Source organism: Mustela putorius, unplaced genomic scaffold (genome assembly GCF_011764305.1).
Source record: "Mustela putorius furo isolate JIRA1106 unplaced genomic scaffold, ASM1176430v1.1 tig00003845_pilon_pilon_pilon, whole genome shotgun sequence".
Classification (NCBI taxonomy): Eukaryota; Metazoa; Chordata; class Mammalia; order Carnivora; family Mustelidae; genus Mustela; species Mustela putorius.
Window position 1 is genome coordinate 37666053 of NW_025421998.1, and position 20183 is coordinate 37686235.

The 20183-nt window shown below is 43.1% G+C and overlaps 2 protein-coding genes across 5 annotated transcripts in view; one reads left to right on the forward strand and one right to left on the reverse strand.

The window, feature by feature from the left end:
- Positions 1 to 5632, reverse strand: part of SGCE (sarcoglycan epsilon) — a 66271-nt gene extending 60639 nt beyond the window's left edge. Inside the window, exon 1 of one of the 3 annotated variants that reach the window (XM_004767859.3) lies at positions 5422 to 5632. In XM_004767859.3, coding sequence (XP_004767916.1) covers positions 5422 to 5530 — 109 coding nt within the window. In that variant the 5' untranslated portion in view covers positions 5531 to 5632. The remainder of the gene's footprint in view (positions 1 to 5421) is intronic. The other 2 variants (XM_004767858.3, XM_004767860.3) reach the window with 2 other exon arrangements.
- Positions 5633 to 5814: 182 nt separating this feature from the next.
- Positions 5815 to 19228, forward strand: PEG10 (paternally expressed 10). 2 transcript variants are annotated; one of them, NM_001291198.1, is given in 2 exon segments: positions 5815 to 6035; positions 12727 to 19228. In NM_001291198.1, coding segments are annotated over 2 exon segments (2385 nt in total). In that variant the 5' UTR covers positions 5815 to 6030; the 3' UTR covers positions 15106 to 19228.
- Positions 19229 to 20183: the final 955 nt, after the last annotated feature.

Genomic DNA, 20183 nt, shown 5'->3' on the forward strand with positions numbered 1-20183 from the left:
AAACAGAATAAGAGGGTAGGAAGGAATGTGTTAAATTGCCCCATTACAGCTACTTTCAAGTTGCAAGAGATCAACTTGCAATACATAGGGCTCTTCTTTTTAGACAGTTTATCAGAAACAAATGAAATGTTTCCATCACAAGCTTCTTTGCTGCCCTACATGAAAATGTTATCACAGCCTTCAGATTAAACATTAATTGCAATAAAGGTTAATATTTTTGATATTTTGAAAGAACAGACCATGTAAAAGTATTAGGTTGATTCCCTTGCTGAGCTGCACTAACTGTTAGAAAGGTCTGGAATTGAAATCCGTCTCTACCTTTCACCCACTGGAGCTAGTTCTGCTTTCCGAAACCAACAGAAGAGAGTTTATGTCTACTTTAGTCTTCAAGCTAAACATTTCCAGACCCTTTGAGGATACCTCCTGTGACAGGATTGCCAGACCCCTCACCATCCCCACGGACTGTTCTGGAAGTTGTCTAATTTGTCAACGTCTCTCTTTAAATGTGACAGCCAGAAATGGACACAATACTACAGATGTGGTTAATTAGAGGGGGGTACTATTAATTTTTGTGACATATGGACACTATACTATTCTCAGAATCTGAATTTGATTTTTTTTCTTTTTCACAGACACATCAAGCCGCTGGTTCATATTAACCTTCTTTTCCCTGAAAAACTGCCACCACATTAAGTCACCTCCTTCCTTATATACCAATGAATTATGATGTATTTACTGCTATAAAACATCTTTTGCATGGCACAGCAGCCTGTTTAAGTAATATTAACTCTAAATTCTGTTATCTACTTATCACAGTTACCCCTTTGCAAGTCATCCCTGGATTTTAATGCAAGCCTCTTAAATCTTCCTCAAAATCATTCATAAAATTCACTGAAAAAGAGAAGACCCAGGGCAAAGGCTTGGATCTTTCCCCGGGGACCACTCTTGGACCCCAACCCAGTAACCCACACACCTGGTGGGTGCTTAGCTTAGCCTGTCTCATACTCACAAAGCAATCCGGCTAGTCTACACACCATCTCGCATAAGAGCATCTAAAGCCTTAACAAATGCTTTGCTGAAAGCAAGATGCACTTATGTTTCAAAACAAAGTGTACAAAGCTACACATATTAAAATTATAGTCTTTGAAAAATACATATGCACACAGAACAAAGACTAGAAAGAAAGGAGCATCAGTGGAAATGTCTGTTCTAGCGTCAGACTGTGGAGACTGTTTTTTATTCAATACTGTCTTTACTACAGTTACATTGTTTAAAAATTGAAGACACTAGGAATTCTGCTTAGAGAGAATGTTGTTTGGAGGCAGATCATATTAAACAGCTTTAAGAGCATTGAGACTCCATCTGATCCTACCAACTAAAAACCCCGATCAAAAAATGTTCATTTAAAAAGACTTGTTGATCCTTAGGAACACCAGCTTCTTTTTTTGAATTTTGCATTCCTGTTTTTGGCTAACATTTCTGGAAATCAGGAAGACAGCAGACTAGAGAACAGTATTCTGAAGTTTAGAAAAAGCTTGAGTGTGTGTGTGTGTGTGTGAAAGAGAGAGAGTCTGTTCATGACTGTCTATATGTCTGTTATGTCTGTCTCTCTATCTCTGCTGGGGAAGTTCAATAGGATGAAAAGGGGAAAAAAGCCATCATGTTAACAATTCTATGAAGCTTTGGACTAAACCACAGCTCCATCTCGAGAATTTCTAGCGGACACATAAACTCATATCATCTATTCACCTGGAATCCTTATTTTGCAATAAGAGCAAGAAATAAGATCAGCAATAGGATTTGCACTCTGATGTTTAGAGCTGAGGCAAGGGTAAGGTTCAAGAAAAGGAGTCAGAAAGAGTGAGTGTGTGCTACAGTTAGTAAAAGAGAAAAAGAAACAAAGTGGCGGGTTATTTAGGAGAAAATAGGATCTATAAATCCTGCCCTTACTGGAACCCTCAAACAATCTGAAATTTGATGGAGAGTTTTTTAACATGTGGGGTTTCTTCACTGATTCAGCATTTTGTTTAGAGCATGGTTTTCATCAGTAGGAAACCCGTGTTAGAATCTGAACTACAGTTATCTTTATCTCTTTGAGGTCTCTCGCTAGTTCTCTCTGGTCCTGTCTATCGCTCTTTTTAATGTTTGAGAGAAAGACTAGTGAAAATTCCAATTTGCTTAAAAATACATTTTGTCCATTGTCCTAGAAGCTAAGCTAAATACACCAGGTAAACCAACAGCTTTTAGATTGATGGCAACTCTTATAATAGTGATAAAATAACCAAATACTAAGTCTAGCTAATACTGACAACTGAAAATGTTACTTTGCTTAGAAATAAATTTCCCTACCATGCTAAAAGTTAAGTCAAATGCATGTAGAAAATCAGCAGGTTCATAGGTCCATAGCAAATTTTCATTTAAAAGAGATTAAATGTCCAACTAGAAAGTCTAGTTATTATTTGACAAGTGAAAATTCCACTTTGTTTTGAAATACAATTTTCCTACCACCCTAGAAATTAGGCTGAATACCTGAGGTAAGTCAAGAGTATCACATTTAACATGGCAAATTGTCATAAAATAGGTAAAAGTCCAAGTAGAAAGTCTAGTTACTACTTGACAAGGGAAAATTCTACTTTCTTTTGAAATACACTTTTCCCACTACATAAGAAGTTAAATACAGGTGGTAAATCAACAGCTTCATAGATCCACAGCAAATGCTCATAAAAATGTTTTCAACTGTCCAAATACAATGCCCAGTTATCTGATAAAATAAATATGCTTATTAACACCCTTCTTTGCTTTACATGCAATCTTGTGCAAAATGGATAAGAAACAGTCAACACTTGGAAATATCTGAAAAAATCCAAAATTCACTTAGGATACTAAATGTCAAAAAAAGTGTTTAAAATTCTTGTCTATTAATGGGGGGATAGTTAATGTTGTTTTGTTAGCTAACACAAATATTATCTAAAGTATTTGCCTATCATAGTCGATTTTTTGTTTGTTTTTAATATTGTCTTGTTTCAGATTTTAAGTTTCATCATAATTACTTACCTATCGATATTTTTTCTTAGCAAATTCTGTTTTTAAATAAAGTAAAAATTATTTTATATGTTGAGAAATAAAAATACAAGGAAATACACCAAAATGATAATTGTGTATGTTAGAATAGTGAAGTCAGGGGAAATTCTCAGTTCTCTAGTTTTAAATATTTATGTACCAATGTTGTTCATTTAAAATTTTAATTAGAAAAAGTAATTAATATTATTTCCTTTTTTTAAAAAAACCTTGGCAAATATAATGTTATTTGACAGCTCTCTTTGGAAAAAAATTAATTTGAAAAATTAATTTAATCTCATTTTTAATTTTTAAAAATCATACACATGCAGCTCTATGAAGAATATATATTATTTTGATACGTAAGCATTCATAAAGAAAGTCTGAAAAAGTAAACTATAATGTTTACAAAGGTTAACTCAGGATGAGGGGGTTACAGGTGATCTTGATTTTCTTGCTTTTTCCCCAGTTTTCTGAAGTTCTTTTCTCCTGAATTTTGCATAGTGAGTAGGAATTCAGTATGATAAAAATAATACTAAAGCTGTTTTTATATAAAAAAAATTCTGGTTAACAGTTTGAAATAAAAAATTTAAATTGGTTCAAAGTGGTTTAAACTTTAAGTGTCTTGGGATAGATTTTTAAACCTTCCTTTTCCCTACCATCTATACTGGTTTTTACTCTCACTTTTTAGAAAAAGTATATCTTATCAGTTAACAATTAGGTAAAATAACTTTTCTGGACTGGAAAAAAAAAGTCTAAGGGGTTGACAGTTTGGTGGTCAGGAGAAAGGCACTCTGGCAAACATAAGAATCCCCAAATTATTTTAACTTGCAGGAAAGGATGAACATCTTAAGAGCAAAAGGCACTTCTAGAAAGTATAATTGTGCTCACCCCAACTTCCTAGAAAAATATCTTTCATTGTTGGAAATCTTCACTTCATTCATTCTTTCATATATCCGATGGTCAACATCTCATTTCTGATAAAAAGTAAAATCTCAGTAAATGTGCTCCAGTTTTGTTTATTCCTAGAAAAGCCAGCTTCACGTGCAATTCCTGACACCCTACCAGCATCATCTACAATGGGCCAAATTCTTAATTCTCCCATACGTATAAACAATCTGTAGCAATGTTACTAAAATATGCTCAGTTTTAGCCTTGGAATACAAATGTGTCTCATCCGTATTTCAGGAACCTCACTCAGCTGTAAACAATTGGTTTTCCCTTTTCACTAAACTTCTTTTTCTAAGATCATCAACAAATTGTCCTTTTTCTCAGAACCTAACACTTTAAGGCACTTAAGTGAAAATCCTCGTTATGGCTTTTATTTTTTTTTAAGGCATCTTTCTTCATCAGTATTTTAAAGGCTTGTAACTCACTGCAATTTTATCTAAGGTAAAATATGTATGTTTATATGCATAAATACACACAAACATTTGTGGCCGAATTCGGCAATACGCTTGAAAGGATTAAGCATGCGGTTACCGTGACTAAACGCATTCATTCTCTCTACAAGATTTAGAAAAATGTAACGTTGCAAGGAGAACTAGGTCTCTGTGTAAACCTTGTAATCACCACCAAAAGGCCATAGCTGGGAGCTCCGGAGCCTCCAAGCACACTGGAGGCACCCACAGCTGTTTTTAATTGTTTTAGCTTTTCAAAATAGTGCAGTTGGTGGGGCAAACGGTGTTGTTTGCAGCGACTCTGGCCCCAAGCCGGGGTTAACCCTGACCTGAACGCCCTGTTTAGCTCCCAGCATTTCACGATTCTGCTTCCCAGCTCCATAAACCCTAAGAAAAACGAGATCTCCGCCGCCGAGAAATGCTCTTAGGAAGAGGGGGAATTAAGTGTTTCAAACGCACACTTTTGTTTTCTCTCCCGATCGGATTCAAGGAAAGGAAAGAAAAGGATGTGTTTGCGTGGAAAGGGACGCGGCTTGACACCCATTTCCTATGGCTTGTCTCCGGGCCGCAGTGCCCCCTTCATGTGGTAACGACCCCCAGAAAAATGGGCGACAACCCCCAAGTCTTTGCTGCAGGGATGGGGAGAGGTCCATCACCAGGGCTGGGAATTGGGGGGTTCGGGTAGGAATGGAAATTGGAGATGGAATTTCTGCGCGCTCTGGGCAGGGAGGGGCCCGCGGGGGCGCAGAGAAAAAGAAAAGGCCAGGGGTCAAGCCTGGAAAGGGACTCACAGGGTCCGAGAATTGGGGTACGGGGTGTCCTGGAAGAGGGGTGTACTGGGGACAGGGGCAGCAAGGGGGGCTGACACCCAGAGAATGCGCCCAGATACCCAAAACCCGGGCGGGGGATGGGGAGGCGGCGGCCTGTTGGCCCCAGGACCTCCCGTCGCGCGCGGGCCACTAACCTGTCAGCAAGAAGGTGCCAGTGGTCGCGGGGCTCATCCTGCGTGTCCCCCGACCCTGTCCCGTCCAAGCACAAGGGTCTCCCAGCTCCCACCACCGGGGCAATTGCATTCTTGGCCTGGCTAGGCCGGCCGTCCTCGATTCTCCCCTCCCCTCCCTTTCTTCTTTCCTCCCAGCTTGGCCAGTTCAGCATCAGCATCCTGCACCCCCTCCTTAATCCCGTACTCCCTCTAGCGGCGGGCCAGTGTAGCGTGGCCATCGCCCCCACCCCCCCCATCCCCCATCCCCCCTCCGCCCCCGCTCCCCTCCGCCCCCCTAGCCCGCGGAGCACGCTGGGATTTGGCGCCCCCCTCCTCTGTTCAGCCTATATAAGGCTCCCAGTCGGCGCTCCTGGTACACGCGCTTCAACTTCGGTTGGTGTGTGTCGAAGAAACCTGACTGCGACCTGGGGAGAACAGCGAAGAGGGTCCACCAAGCCTCGAGAAAGGTCCGCTGAGCGGGCTCGCGTCCGGAGCCACTCCGGGCTGCAGAGCACCCAGCGGAACCCACGCCTGGCGCAGGTGTGGGACCCCGTCCTCCTGTCTTCGCAGAGGAGTCCTCGCGTGGTGAGTATGCGGTGAGGATGTTTCTTTTATTAAGATCACATTCCTTCCCTGTCCTTTTCGGGAGCTGCGGGAGATGGAGTAGTGTCCCTGAATGTCTCCACGCAAATCTTGTCACGCCTTCACTGGCAGTACCCCAAAACAGAGTGGAGAAACCAAGCCTTCAGGGCTCTGATTTCCAGGACTCAAGTCCAGATAAGGGCTGTAGACAGACATGAGCTGCGGACAGACATGAGCTGCAGACGGACATGAGCTACAGACCAATCTGCAATTTGCTCTTCAAAAGCGCTACATAGTGATAGGCGCTACAAACTAATTGGCGCTTCAATGCGCTATAAACGGATAAGCGCTTCAAATGTGCTATAGATGGATGGGCGCTTCAACAGCGCTACAAACTGGGCGCTTTAATGCCCTACAAACTGATAAGCGCGTCAAACGCGCTATAGATGCACGGGCGCTTCAGTTGCGCTACAAACTGATGGGCGCTTCAATGCGCTACAAACCATTATGAACTGCAGCAGTATATGAGCTGCAGACTGATGACTGATTTGCGCTTTAAATGCACTACAAAACCTGAGCTGCAGCAGATGAGCGCTACAAGAATGATACCACTAGCACTACAACAGCGCTTCATTGTGCTCCAAGGCACAGGAACTGCAGAGGTACATGAGCTGCAGAGAATTTACACCTAAAACGCGCTACAAAGTAATAACAGCTGCAGGGGTACACAAGCTGCACTGTTTTGCGCTACAAAGAAACCAGCTGTAAAGGGGCAAGAGCTGTAGAGTAAGATTACTCTGTCGTCTTAGTGGGGGACCCCACCCTTTGTGTCTAACACACCTTTTGGAATGGCTCCCACTATGTTTTTCTGCAGGACGGTTGTCTGCATGATGGTGCTGTTAGACAAAATGGAGCCCCGGGCAAAAATCAGTGTTTAACATTCTGCCCACACCATTCCAGCTATAGCTGTGGAGTGGAGGGGCGCTGACTTGAGTGCAAAAGGGAATCTTTTGGTGGTGGCAGAGCGGGCTGCCTTGCCTAGTTGCGCTGGATCGAAGTGGCGGTGTAGTTGTAAAGGTGGCGCGAATTGGCGTCCAGCAACAGTTTGTGGAAACTGTTGGTTTGCTTAGTTTGGGGGGGGAGTTGGATCTGGGGGTGATTGCGCTGTTGCATGAAATGAATCTGGCTGGGGAGGCCGGTGGGAGGGGTTTGGGGAGGGGGTTCCTAGGAGAGGCAAACAGCCAGTCTCAGACCTGCCCCGCCCATTCTAGCGCGCCTTCTCTGCAGTATCCGCTAGGAGTGTGCTTAGCGCCTCCCAGCGCCTACTCAGAGCGCGCCTCCTCTGCAGCGCGCCTTCCTAGAGCGCGCCTTCTAGACACTTTCTCCCCAGCCCCGCCTCTCCCTGAGCCCCCTCCTCTGTGGTGGCTCGCACAGACCTCACCTCTCCCTGAGCCCGCCTCCTCTGAGGCCGCCCCCTCAGGCCCCGCCTCTCCCCAATCCCGCCCCCTTTGAGGCTGCTCCCCCCCAAACCCCACCTCTCGTTGAGCCCACCTCTTCTGAGGCGGCTCGCCTAAACCCCGTCTCTCTCTGAGCCCGCCTCCTCTGAGGCCGTTCTCCCAAGCCCCACCTCTCCCTGGGCCCGCCTCCTCTGAGGCCCCTCCCTCAGACCCCGCCTCTCCCTGAGCCTGCCTCCTCTGAGGCTGCTCTTCCAGACTCCGCCTCTCCCTGAGCCCTCCTCCTCTGAGGTGGGTCCCCTCAGAACCCCCACCTCCTCCTGAACCCGCCTCCTCTGAGGCGATACCCCAGAAAGCGCCCCTCCCTATGCCCACCTCCTCTGAGATGGCTTGCCCAGACACCGCCTCTCCAAAGCTTGGCCCCTCCCTGAGCCCGCCTCTTCTGAGGTGGCCTATGGCCCCGCCTCCCAGAGCCTTCTTGCGCGTGCGCAGTGTGAGCCCCCCAGCCCCTCCCTACAGGCCCACATCCTCTGCGCCTGCGCGCTTTCACTGCTTTCACTGCCTGAGCCTGGCTGCACAGCCCCTCCCTCCTGCGGTTTCTTGGCAGCGCGGATTTTGCTTTTTATCCATTAGTGTCTAATAAATATAAGAATAATAAAAAACAACAATAAAATAAAAACAATTAGCAACAATGCTAATTATACCTGGGATTTATAAGCATTTTTTACAAGTGCTTTGTATATTAAGTAATATAATTCCACAATTTAAACTCCTGATAGTGGGTTATGAAAAGTGCTACTGAGCAGACATGACTGGTGCCCCTAAGGGCAATCCAGCTAAATGTTTTTACTACAAATGAAATTAAATTGTTTTAAATACTTTCACATTTAAGGGTTTTTAGAGACACTAATGGACATTTGTGGTGGCTTACTGAAATCAGATTCTTTGGTGGACAGAAAATAAGGAACAACTTTTGAACTGTGCTTCATAGGAGTGGTTTATTGGTACTATTGGCTTGGTCTTGAGGCAAGGATGAGGTGTTCATCTGTGTGCCTGTGAAGCTGGGTTTTTGGTTTTTTTTTTCCTTTGGAACTCTAGGGGATTAGCCCTGGCTAACTTGCCTACATATTTATTAATTGTGCCTGGCACATGGTAGGCATTCATTAAATATGTATTAAATGACCAGAGTGAATTGGCTTATTCATTGCCTTCTTTGGAGTCTGCAGGGGTTTTCTGGTTTGTTTTCTATGGTGTTTGCTGTCCTGGAATGTCCCAGGCATTGCTTGCTTGCGTTATCTCTCACACTTAACAGGATGAAAAAAAAAAAAGTGCATTTTTAAACTCCAGTAATGTAAGCTGTAATTATAAGACAAAACTATATTTAAGATATTCAAAATAATTAGCTTTTTAAAAATGAAAAGCAAAAGCTAATTATTTAAATTTGGGGTGAATACTTAATGGTGGAATACTTAATGGTGGTACATAATTGTCATATTTGAAATTTGTATAATGTAACATCAACATTACAAAATATAGATTGGAGGGTTTTAGCTGGCATTATAAAACATGCATATAAAACAAATTGATGCCTTACCTCCAGTTAGATATACTACATTTATGTTTCTAACTAAAGGAAGAAATTTTAAAACCTGGTTTCCTACATTATAAGCCATGAGCCAAGACTTTAACTCCCAAATATCTGTCATCTCTCCCCAACAAGTATATAATTTATATATTTTACATATTTATATTTAGAGTAATTACAGCTTTCAATTACTCCCCAGGCCCACCTTGCTACCCTAACCCCCACTCCCTTTGGAAATTTGGTATCTTCTTTTGCATTCTTTTAAAGTTCAAAACAATGGTAAAAATGTGCATATTAATATAATTTGCATTTCACAAATAACAGCAAGGTCCTAAAAAAGAAATTGGGTTTGAATATGTAAGGCAATTAAGAGTTGATTAATGAAGTGTCATTTTCTAATGAGATATTTAATGTGCAGTGGTTTTTGGCTACTGTTACTCTTTGGTGTGTTTGGGGAATAGAAGTTTTTAGAAGTAATCATGAAGAGTCAAAGATTAATCAATGTATTTAATTCCTATATAGATTAACACTGAATTTTTTTTTCCATGTCTAAAGGTGACATCTGTCCCATGGGCTTGGCTCTGTGCTGTGCGTCCTTTCAGGTTTTAGGAATGGGGCCTCTTGACCTCACCTCTGCAGTCCAGCCCCTAGTAAGGGGGGATTGAAGGAGCCAGAGTTCTGTAATTCAAATAAAGTCACACTGCTCCTGTTTCCAAGTTAACTTGTGCTTTAGTTACTATTTAAATATTTTAAAACTTTATTTACACTGAATGTTAATCTGCCTGCCCACTATCCTACCATTTTTAAAGATTAAACTATTCTTCTCTGGGCAGTTATCTCCTTTAGGACTTGGAGTCCCATCCCAAAATTAAAATCCCATGGGTGGGTACCTGATGCCTGATCTCGATAGGGGTCAGGGGTCTCAAACTGGTGAACTTGCAGGTCAGATAAGATCCTTAATTTGACCAGCACTGAATTAAATATTTGTTAAAGATTTCAGTGTTTTGGGGAGGGGACATGCATCCCCACATTACATAGTCACAGCCCCCTTCTTACTGTATTAACTCCAGTTTCTTCTCACTTTTATGTTATCTTCCTGTCTACCAAAAGCATTTGAATTTTAAACATTTATTGATCTTCTGATTCCCTAAACAATACAATGATTGTTTGCTGATTTCTGAACATGTTGTTATACCTGTCCTATTATTGTGTTTTGCAGATGTTAAAACCTTCAGACTTGGGCCTCAATAAAGCACACCCCAGTGACTGTGATTGACATGTAGGTTGTTAACTTTCATGACCTGGGTCAGGCAGCCCCAGGCCATGCTCTGAATGCCTTTCCAGAAGTCTTCTCTCTAAGTTTTCAAACTATTAATGTCTAGATGACAAAAGTGGCACCTGAGTCACCTGACTTATACTTACTAGTTGTTTTTAATGGGACATTAAAACTTTTAATAAATGGGATGTTTCTTAAATAAAAATTTTTATTAATTAATTTTATTTTATTACATATTTATTAAATAAAAATAAAACTTTGATAAATAAAAATTGTACTATTTTGTGATCTTTTGCGTGTCACTAATACAATTATCTTTAAGGAGTTAGAAATGAAACAGTGTCACAGGTTATGATTTATTTTCTAAACTTTTAGACTATTTAGAATATTTTATCTCGAATGCCAATTAAAACTATTAAAATGGCACAGTAATTCTGTCCTTTAAAGACTCTGCTTGCTGTATAGCCACTCCAAGGACAAAGCAGAGCATAAAGTGGCTGGGGGTGCAGGGGAGTGGGGGTGCAGGGGAAGGGCCTAAAAGATTATGAGGGGTTTCAAAGAAGGAGGAGAAAGGGGTATTTCCCTATAGCTGGAGACAAGGGTGAAGTGTACAGGTATCATGTTTGATTACCATTACCTTTTTTTTCCCCTTATACCCTACTGATTGAAATATTAGGTATTTTTCACCTAACTTCTTTGAATAACACCTTTATCTTTGTGATTTTTAATTAATATAATTAATTTAGTGTCCCATTTTTGCCTTGATGGGTCAGAGAGGAATAGGCGGCCAGGACTGCCAAGTTAACATTTGGTGAACAAGCAGTCTGCCTGCTTTCTAAGTTATGTTTTTAAACTTTGGAAACTTTGGAGCACTTTCTTAAAGTTTTCCAAATATGAGAATTTAATGCTCATTTAAAAATTATTAAAAAGTTAATTACTATACTAATTACTATAAATATATTACTATAAATAAATTATTATAAATGCATTTAACCCTCTTTTTAAGAAGTACATAGGCACTGTTGTATGATTTATTGTATGTGTGATTTATTGTCTCCATACCCATAATTAAGACCTTTAATCCCCAACCCCCCAAACTCCCCCCAACTCCCCCCATATAGCTACTCACCACCTAGCAAGGGGTACAGCCCTGTCCTGCTCTAAATTCTAAACTTTTGGGTGGGACTGTGCTAACAAAAACTTGTTTAAAAACCAGAAGTTGCAAATTGATGACCTGCAAATCAAATGAGGCCCTGGATTTGGCCAACAGTGTATCCAAAATAAATTAATGTCTTTAGGTGGGAAATGCATGGCTAGATTGCCATAATTGCAGCCCCTCCCTGTTTTAATTTTAGCCTCTTTACACAGAAAGTTACCTTCGTTATTAATAACTTTATTAATATTAGCTAACAGTTGTTGAATATTCAGTACTTTACTTACATTATTTAATTAAATCTGTATTATAAGTTTGAGGTGTACTGTTTTTGGGCCTCTTGGAACGTCCCATTTTATAGCCCAGCTCTTCCTGGGGGGGCATCAATTGATAATTGTGGATTGACTGCATAATAAGGAGGGAAACTGCTCAGTGCCACTTCTGTCCCATAGGGCATTCTCTTTGGGAAATCAGATTATGGTTAGATTATGGTTGGATTTAGACAATCCTTTGGGCTCTGTGACAGTTGTTAATGTTGATAATGACTTGGCAACCTCCTTGGAGGTAGTGTCTATATTGATGAATATGGCATTGTGATTCTAATCCCCCCGCCCTTTTTTTTGGCTCCCTCTTGGCTGGAATATTAGCTATTTCTCAGGTAACTTGTCTAGTAACAGTTATCCTTCTGGCTTTACCTGCGTGTTTTTATTAGGTCTCTATCTTTGACTTGAAAGTTTCTTGCCATACTCTCTTGGTACAAAACTGTTGCTTAGAATGTCTCAGCATTCTTTTATAGTTAGGGAAGGTAAACGTGCTGTTGATATAGTTATGTATTGTTGAATACATAATAAACAGGTGACCTTTGAGGAGGAAAAGGTCATTTGAACATGAAAAAGTAGGATGCTTTTGTTATCTATTGTCTTAATTGATTAACTTCTTTCTCCCTTTTGCAAGCTTTGTGTTTGTTTATTAATTATTAATGTAAGCAAGTAGAACAAAGAGATACTTTAAATACTCATGTATTTAAAGTATTTTAGGGGATACTTTAAATACTCATGTATTTAAAGTATTTTAGGGCATACTTTAAATACTCATGTATTTAAAGTATTTTAGGGCATACTTTAAATACTCATGTATTTAAAGTATTTTAGTGGCTACTTTAAAATGCTAAAGTGTTTTTTGAAATGTGCTGCTTTGAATATGTATGTTAAATTTATACTTTTATCTTTGTTTACAGAAACAAAAAGCTTTTGAAAACAAAAAGAAGAAAGGGTGGAAGAGGAGGCCAGGATCCGGGCCTCCATCCCCACAGGAGCGAAGCTACATCTGGGAGGTCTCCTCCCACTCCAGCTCTCACCCTGGGGCCCGACTGCCCACCTCCTCCTCCTCCTCCTCCCCCCAACGGCCCCTCCTCCTCCTCTTCCTCTTGCTCCTCCTCCTCTTCCTCTTCTTCCTCCTCACGCAGCGCCCAAAGGGGCCAGTACATCCCCAACCTGGCCGAACGAAGGCGGGACGATCTCTCTGAAGAGATCAACAACCTCCGAGAGAAGGTCATGAAGCAGTCCGAGGAGAACAACAACCTGCAGAACCAGGTGCAGAAGCTCACTGAGGAGAACACCACCCTCCGTGAGCAAGTGGAGCCCCCCCCTCAGGATGAGGAGGATGACCTCGAGCTCCGCGGTGCTGCGGCGGCGGCTGCCCCACCCACTCCCCTAGAGGAAGAGTGCCCAGATGACCTTCCTGAGAAGTTCGACGGCAACCCAGACATGCTGGTTCCTTTCATGGCCCAGTGCCAGCTCTTCATGGAGAAAAGCACCAGAGATTTCTCAGTCGACCGCGTCCGCGTCTGCTTCGTGACCAGCATGATGACCGGTCGCGCCGCCCGCTGGGCCTCCGCGAAGCTGGAGAGATCCCACTACCTGATGCACAACTACCCAGCCTTCATGACCGAAATGAAGCACGTCTTCGAAGACCCCCAGAGGCGAGAGGCCGCCAAACGCAAGATCAGACGTCTGCGCCAGGGCATGGGGTCGGTCATCGACTACTCCAACGCCTTCCAGATGATTGCGCAGGACCTGGATTGGAACGAGCCCGCCCTGATCGACCAGTACCACGAGGGCCTCAGCGACCACATTCAGGCAGAGCTGTCCCACCTCGAAGTGGCCAAGTCGCTGTCGGCGCTGATCGGCCAGTGCATCCACATCGAGAGAAGGCTGGCCAGAGCGGCCGCTGCTCGCAAGCCGCGCTCCCCACCGCGCGCGCTGGTGTTGCCGCACATCACGAGCCACCACCAGGTAGATCCCACCGAGCCTGTGGGCGGCGCCCGCATGCGCCTGACCCAGGAGGAAAAAGAAAGACGCAGAAAGCTGAACCTCTGCCTCTACTGCGGAAATGGAGGTCACTACGCCGACAACTGTCCTGCCAAGGCCTCAAAGGCTTCGCCGGCGGGAAACTCCCCGGCCCCGCTGTAGAGGGACCTTCAGCGACCGGGCCAGAATTAATAAGGTCCCCACAAGATGATGCTTCATCTCCACACTTGCAAGTGATGCTCCAGATTCATCTCCCGGGCAGACACACCCTGTTCGTCCGAGCCATGATCGATTCTGGTGCTTCTGGCAACTTCATCGATCACGAATATGTTGCCCAGAACGGAATTCCTCTGAGGGTCAAGGACTGGCCAATACTGGTGGAAGCGATTGATGGACGCCCCATAGCATCGGGCCCAGTTGTCCACGAAACGCATGACCTGATAGTCGACCTGGGAGATCACCGCGAGGTGCTGTCATTCGATGTGACTCAGTCTCCGTTCTTCCCCGTCGTCCTTGGGGTGCGCTGGCTGAGCACACACGATCCCAACATCACATGGAGCACCCGATCGATCGTCTTTGATTCTGAATATTGCCGATACCACTGCCGGATGTATTCCCCAATACCTCCGTCGCTCCCACCACCGGCACAGCCGTCGTTTTACTACCCGGTGGATGGATACAGAGTTTACCAGCCAGTGAGGTATTACTATGTCCAGAATGTGTACACTCCAGTGGACGAAAACGTCTACCCGGATCACCGCCTGGTTGACCCCACCATCGAAATGATACCTGGAGCGCACAGTATTCCCAGCGGACATGTGTACTCACTGTCCGAACCCGAAATGGCAGCCCTGCGAGATTTTGTGGCCAGAAACGTGAAAGACGGGCTGATTACTCCGACAATCGCCCCGAATGGAGCCCAGGTTCTCCAGGTGAAGAGGGGATGGAAACTGCAAGTCTCCTACGACTGCCGAGCTCCCAACAGCTTCACCATTCAGAATCAGTATCCTCGACTCTCTATTCCAAACTTGGATGACCAGGCTCACCTGGCAACGTACACTGAATACGTACCTCAACTACCTGGATACCAGACCTACCCCACATACACCACGTACCCGACCTACCCAGTAGGATTTGCCTGGTACCCAGTGGGGCGAGATGGACATGGACGATCGCTCTATGTCCCCGTGATGATCACCTGGAACCCACATTGGTACCGCCAGCCTCCGGTACCCCAGTATCCACCGCCGCAGCCGCCGCCGCCGCCTCCGCCGCCGCCGCCGCCGCCGTCTTACAGCACCATGTAGACACTTGTCATGTCCTTCAGGATCTCTACCCTCAGATTTACTCCTGCTCAGCTTCTCAATCAGTGACTGTGTGCTAAACTCGGCTACTGCATCTTCAGGCCAACCTGAGGCACAAGCCCTCTCTGAAATGGCTTCGGAAAGGTCAGGGCCACCCTGGACTGGCACACATCCTAAAAAAGCACCAAAAGACCTCCACCATTTTCTGAGAGCAACAGAATATTTACCAACACATTTTCTCTCTCAGTTTTCCACCTTAACTGCCAATTTAACTAAAAGTCCTGACAAGTTTACTTCCCAGCGAATCCTGGAAGCCTGGGTTTTACCTGCTGAAACCTCTGTCACCATCTAAATTAACAGGCTGCCAGATTCCACGTTTAACATTTACAGAGAAGCTGATGCAAACACAGGAGATGCTGATTTCTTTATGGAGGGGGAGATGAGGAGGAGGAGGACATGACTTTTCTTGCAGTCTCGGTACTCTCTTTACATCACTGGAGGACCGACGCCTTATTAAGGAAGCCAGAATTGTTGGTGCAGTGTAAAACGGCTTCCGTGATCTTTTTGCTGCACCCTTAGAAACTTCACCATCTTCAAACTCTGCATTCATGGTTCCGTTAATTCTCAAGGAGCAGCAACTCGACCGGTTCTCCCAGAAGCAGGCAAAACCCCTGCAACAGAAACACCTCAGGCCTCAGAAGGAAGTGCTCTCTCAGAAGGGACTCTTGCATGTTTAGAGTGTGCCTTCACACCCTGGTGCAAATCTCATGTACCCAAGAACTCTGGCTTTCTCACAACACCTTACCATCATCATGCCAGTAATGGCTTCCACAAAAAAAGTTAAACCTGGTAACCAGAGACTGTTGGTGGCTTCAGGTATGTTAGATGTTTATGAGGTGTGACTACCTTGCAGTCCCGTACCCAACTCTTAAGAGACTCTGAGTTAATGTTACCAACTTGTCCTGGTTCTTCGGAAGAAAGTTCAGGAGTGTTGTTAATTGGCTGGAAGAGGATCACCTGAAGTGTTGGAAGCATCTCTCCATGCGTCTGCCTCCATATACATCTGGGCATTTCATCATCAGTCCCCTCACTAGACTGTAGCATTAGGATGCTTAGAGAGGGGACATGAATTTAGCACCCAGACCCACACTCCTATGCCTGCGAGGGTTATCTTTGAAGAAGAGGACTTGGGGCACTGGACACTGTCTTGAAGATACGGACTTCTTCAGTGAACTTTAAATCCAGAGGGTAACCTGATGGGTAACCTCACTTTAAAAGGATCAGAGTTCACACAGTGCAAAGGGGTCCCCTCTAGAGGATGGAGATGAAAAGAAGCTGCCAATGAATGAAAGGCCTCAAAGCATCTCAAATGACTCAAAGCAACAGACAATACAAGCATTGTCTTCAGTCCAGAGACAACCTCTAGTCTCCTGGATGCTTTGTGCTAACCTGGGACTGCCTGACTTCTTTAGCCTGGTCTTTTGCTACTACCTTGAACTGTCTAACCTCTCTCTTTCTGTTTAATTCTTTACTGCTGCCATTATCCCTGCTGCAGGGTTTGTGTCATCGTTCCTGCCTGGTTGCTGAGACTCCATTTTGCTGCCACGCACGGAGAAGAAAGAGGCAGGCTTCAAGGGGCTTGTGTTTCAGTACACAACCTCCGATTGCCAAAACACAGTTTGAGCAGTAGACAACATGGTATAGATTTCAAATTGCGTATCATGAAGAGGAGTCCAATGGTGAAGTTTCATTTTTCATCCACATCACCTTTCACCCGTTCATTATCCCCCACCCTTATTCTTGCATGTTTAAAATACTTAAAAGTTTAAGCTGTAGGTTACTAGTGTCTTTTAACAGTGTTTTAAAGTGGTGACTGCTTTCAGAAATTATTTCCATTGAATTACAAAGTACAATCCCATTCTTATTGTTAAACTAATTAAAATTGATACATAACATAGTATAAAGTTTTTCTTTACTGTGAACTTCTCTTACAACACTGTGAATGAGAGGCTCCTCAGAGCTGGAGTATTGGTGTAATATTTCATCCCATTCTTCTTCAATCTGCTAGGTTAATGTCATATGTGACATCAATTTTATCAATTGGGCCTTTAAAAAAAATCACACAAAAAGATCTACAAATTCAAAAAAAGATACCTAATTGGCTATTTAATTCTAAATGACTTCCCCGCTCCCCGCGCCCCGCCCCCACTTTTTTTTTTTTTTCCTTCAATGGAATCCGAAAGCTTGTCAGTCACTCACGTGTTTTAGAGTAATTACCTTTAAAATGGTGCGTTTGTGCTTCTGGACTATTTTGAAGTGTCACTTCAGTTTACCTCAAATCAACCCATCATCCATACATTTGAATTCAAGTTGTTTTGTGTCAAATTTACAGTTGTCACTTGATCTTCAAGCTGCAGAGGGCCTAGAAATGGGTCTTTGTCTGCGGCCCCGGCATGAGCACACGGACATTTGCCATCACTGCAAGCAGAGTCTGGAGATGTCCACCAACGACAGCAGCGGTCAGGGAAAGCATGGTGGTGTGGGTCAGCGGCGCATGGATGAAGACCCTGACACACATTTGGCTGTTTAGTAAAGCTTGTGAAAAACTGTTGGCAGTGTGCTCTATGCTTTATTGCTATATATACTATCTATAAATGTAGGTGTTAAGGATAAGTAATTTCAAATTTATTCTATAGTATCAGAATTTAATAAGTTTCCTTTCACTGAATTTATTTTGTTCTTGTTGATTATGTTAATTGGATACTTTAGATTTCTTTTGGCATTTTTTCCACAAAATGCCTTCATTCATAAGAAAGGAAGGAGCAAAGAAATTAAATCTCTAAGGGAGTTAGAAAGGGAGCAAAATAAAGCATAAAGGACATATATCAAAACATCAGAATTATTAAAGCCAGTATTCAACCTTTTTGAAACAAATTGGCAACTTTGATTGACTTTTGACCCAAATTATTAGTGTTAATTAAATCAAGGAAGAAGGTATGAGCTCCCATTGTTAGGCAAACCTGGAGAGAACTAGTGAAGGCGTTGTGCTAAGATCTTGAAATGGAGGAAGTTTACATACATCTCTGAAGGGTCAATTTAGTTTGAGCAATGAGGTATTTGTACTCGATGCTGGAAAATGAAGAATTAGTTTGATTCAATCATGTGAGGTGACATAAGGAACTTGCAGGTGCACAAAATAAAGAGGGGCACATCTATATGGTGCAGTGTGGATTTGTGTTTAAGTTTGCAGGTACCTCTTGGGCTCCTGAATTGATCTGCCTGTCATCCACCACAGACGTCGAACGTCAGCTACAGTTCCAAGGTTGGCAACAGAGAACACTCTGCTGGAAAGACCTAAGCAGAAATGAAGGACCACCTGCCGAGACTAAGAGCTGGGTGGGAACCACACTGCATTTTCATCGAAAGAGTGAACATCTAGTGGGACTGAAAGTTCTTTGTTGTTTCAGATTGTAGAATGTGATTGATGGAATTGGTCTGTGGAAATTGCATTGTTTTTATTTCTTTATGTAATCTGTTTAAGTAATAGGGGGTATATATAATCGTAAGTATTTTAGGGTGGGAGGGACTATTAAGTAATTAAGTGGGTGGGGTTAGTTTAAAAGCATGATATGTATTAGATAACTCTATAAGTGGACATGTGTACTTACTTGTGATCCTTTACCCTATGATTGCTACCCTTAAAGATTTCAAATAAACTCAGAGGGAACTGCAGGGAGATCAGACTATTTAGGGCAAATTGGACATGAATAAAACTCTAGTGGGAAAAAGTTCAAAGGTGATTAAATAAATAATTTAACTTTGCCCTGGGTATTAAGCCCAGGGCTCCAGATTGTGAGCAGAGCCTTTGGAGAGTTACAGGATGAGGAGATAGATGCTCTTTGACTTGCTGGAATGAAATTGATAATGAAGGATGGTAAATATTCATGGAAGTTACAGAAAAGTGATGAAGAAGAACCCTGTCAGTGGTCCTCCTACCTCTCCCTGCCTTTTCTCCCTACCCCTACCACCTCCCTACCCATTTTATTGCTGTATTTCTCTCTATTTACTAATATTGTATTGATGTCATAATAAAAATTCAATTAATAAAGATTTAGTGGTTAAGTGCAAACTGTGTCCTTATCATTTCAGCGTCCTCCACCAACATCAAAGGAACAGGGTGGGGGGAGGAAGGTGGGGTTGTAGCAGTGAGGGGGGGGGTGGTAGGGAGGGTTGGGGGAGGAAGGGAGTGGGGGCCAGCAATGAGGGTGGGATAATGGGGAGGGTGGAGGAAGGCAGGGAACGGGAAGGGTGGAGCTACAGGGGTGGGACAGTGGGGAGGGTCTGAGAGTCTAAAGGGAGGGTCTGGGAGGGTCTGGGGTAGGTTCGGAAGTGGCGGGTGGTATAAAGAACACATCAAACAACTGAGTATCCATTATCCAAAATATTCCAGGGATCAACTGAATTATTCCTGGCTTCAAAACTACATATAAAATAAAAACAAAGCAACACAATTAATTCTCTAGTGATCCAATATAAAATCCTTGAGATGCAAAACCTTAATGTATGAAATAAAGCCACATAATTAGTAGTGGTTCTATTGATGTAATAAAAAAAAAAAAAAAACCTTTAATATCAATCCTTCATGGCCTACTTGATATTTATTAATAGAAAGATTATCCAATCATTAGTAAGGGCTGAAAGGAAGACAGACTACTGAAGTAAGATGGTGATGTGCTGGAAATGAGTGTGTGGATTTTCAAAATACCAATGAACACTAAAAGAGTGATCATGAAAGTTATATGAAGAAAAGTGACAAAATGTGGGATCTGTGGGGCACTCAGCATATCTCAAAACATAATGACATCAGAGCAGTAATAGGTTGCATATAGAAAACTTGAAAAGGGGACATTAATGTGCCAGTTTCAAAGAGTTGCTGGATTCATATGATATACTGGTCACATAAACACGATGGTTTATTGAGAATGGTACGTAGAAGATGGTGACTAAATGGAAAGAGCTAGAGCTAATGATGAAAATACACAATTAAAAATCATCTCCCCTGGGAAGCAGGTGACCCTGGC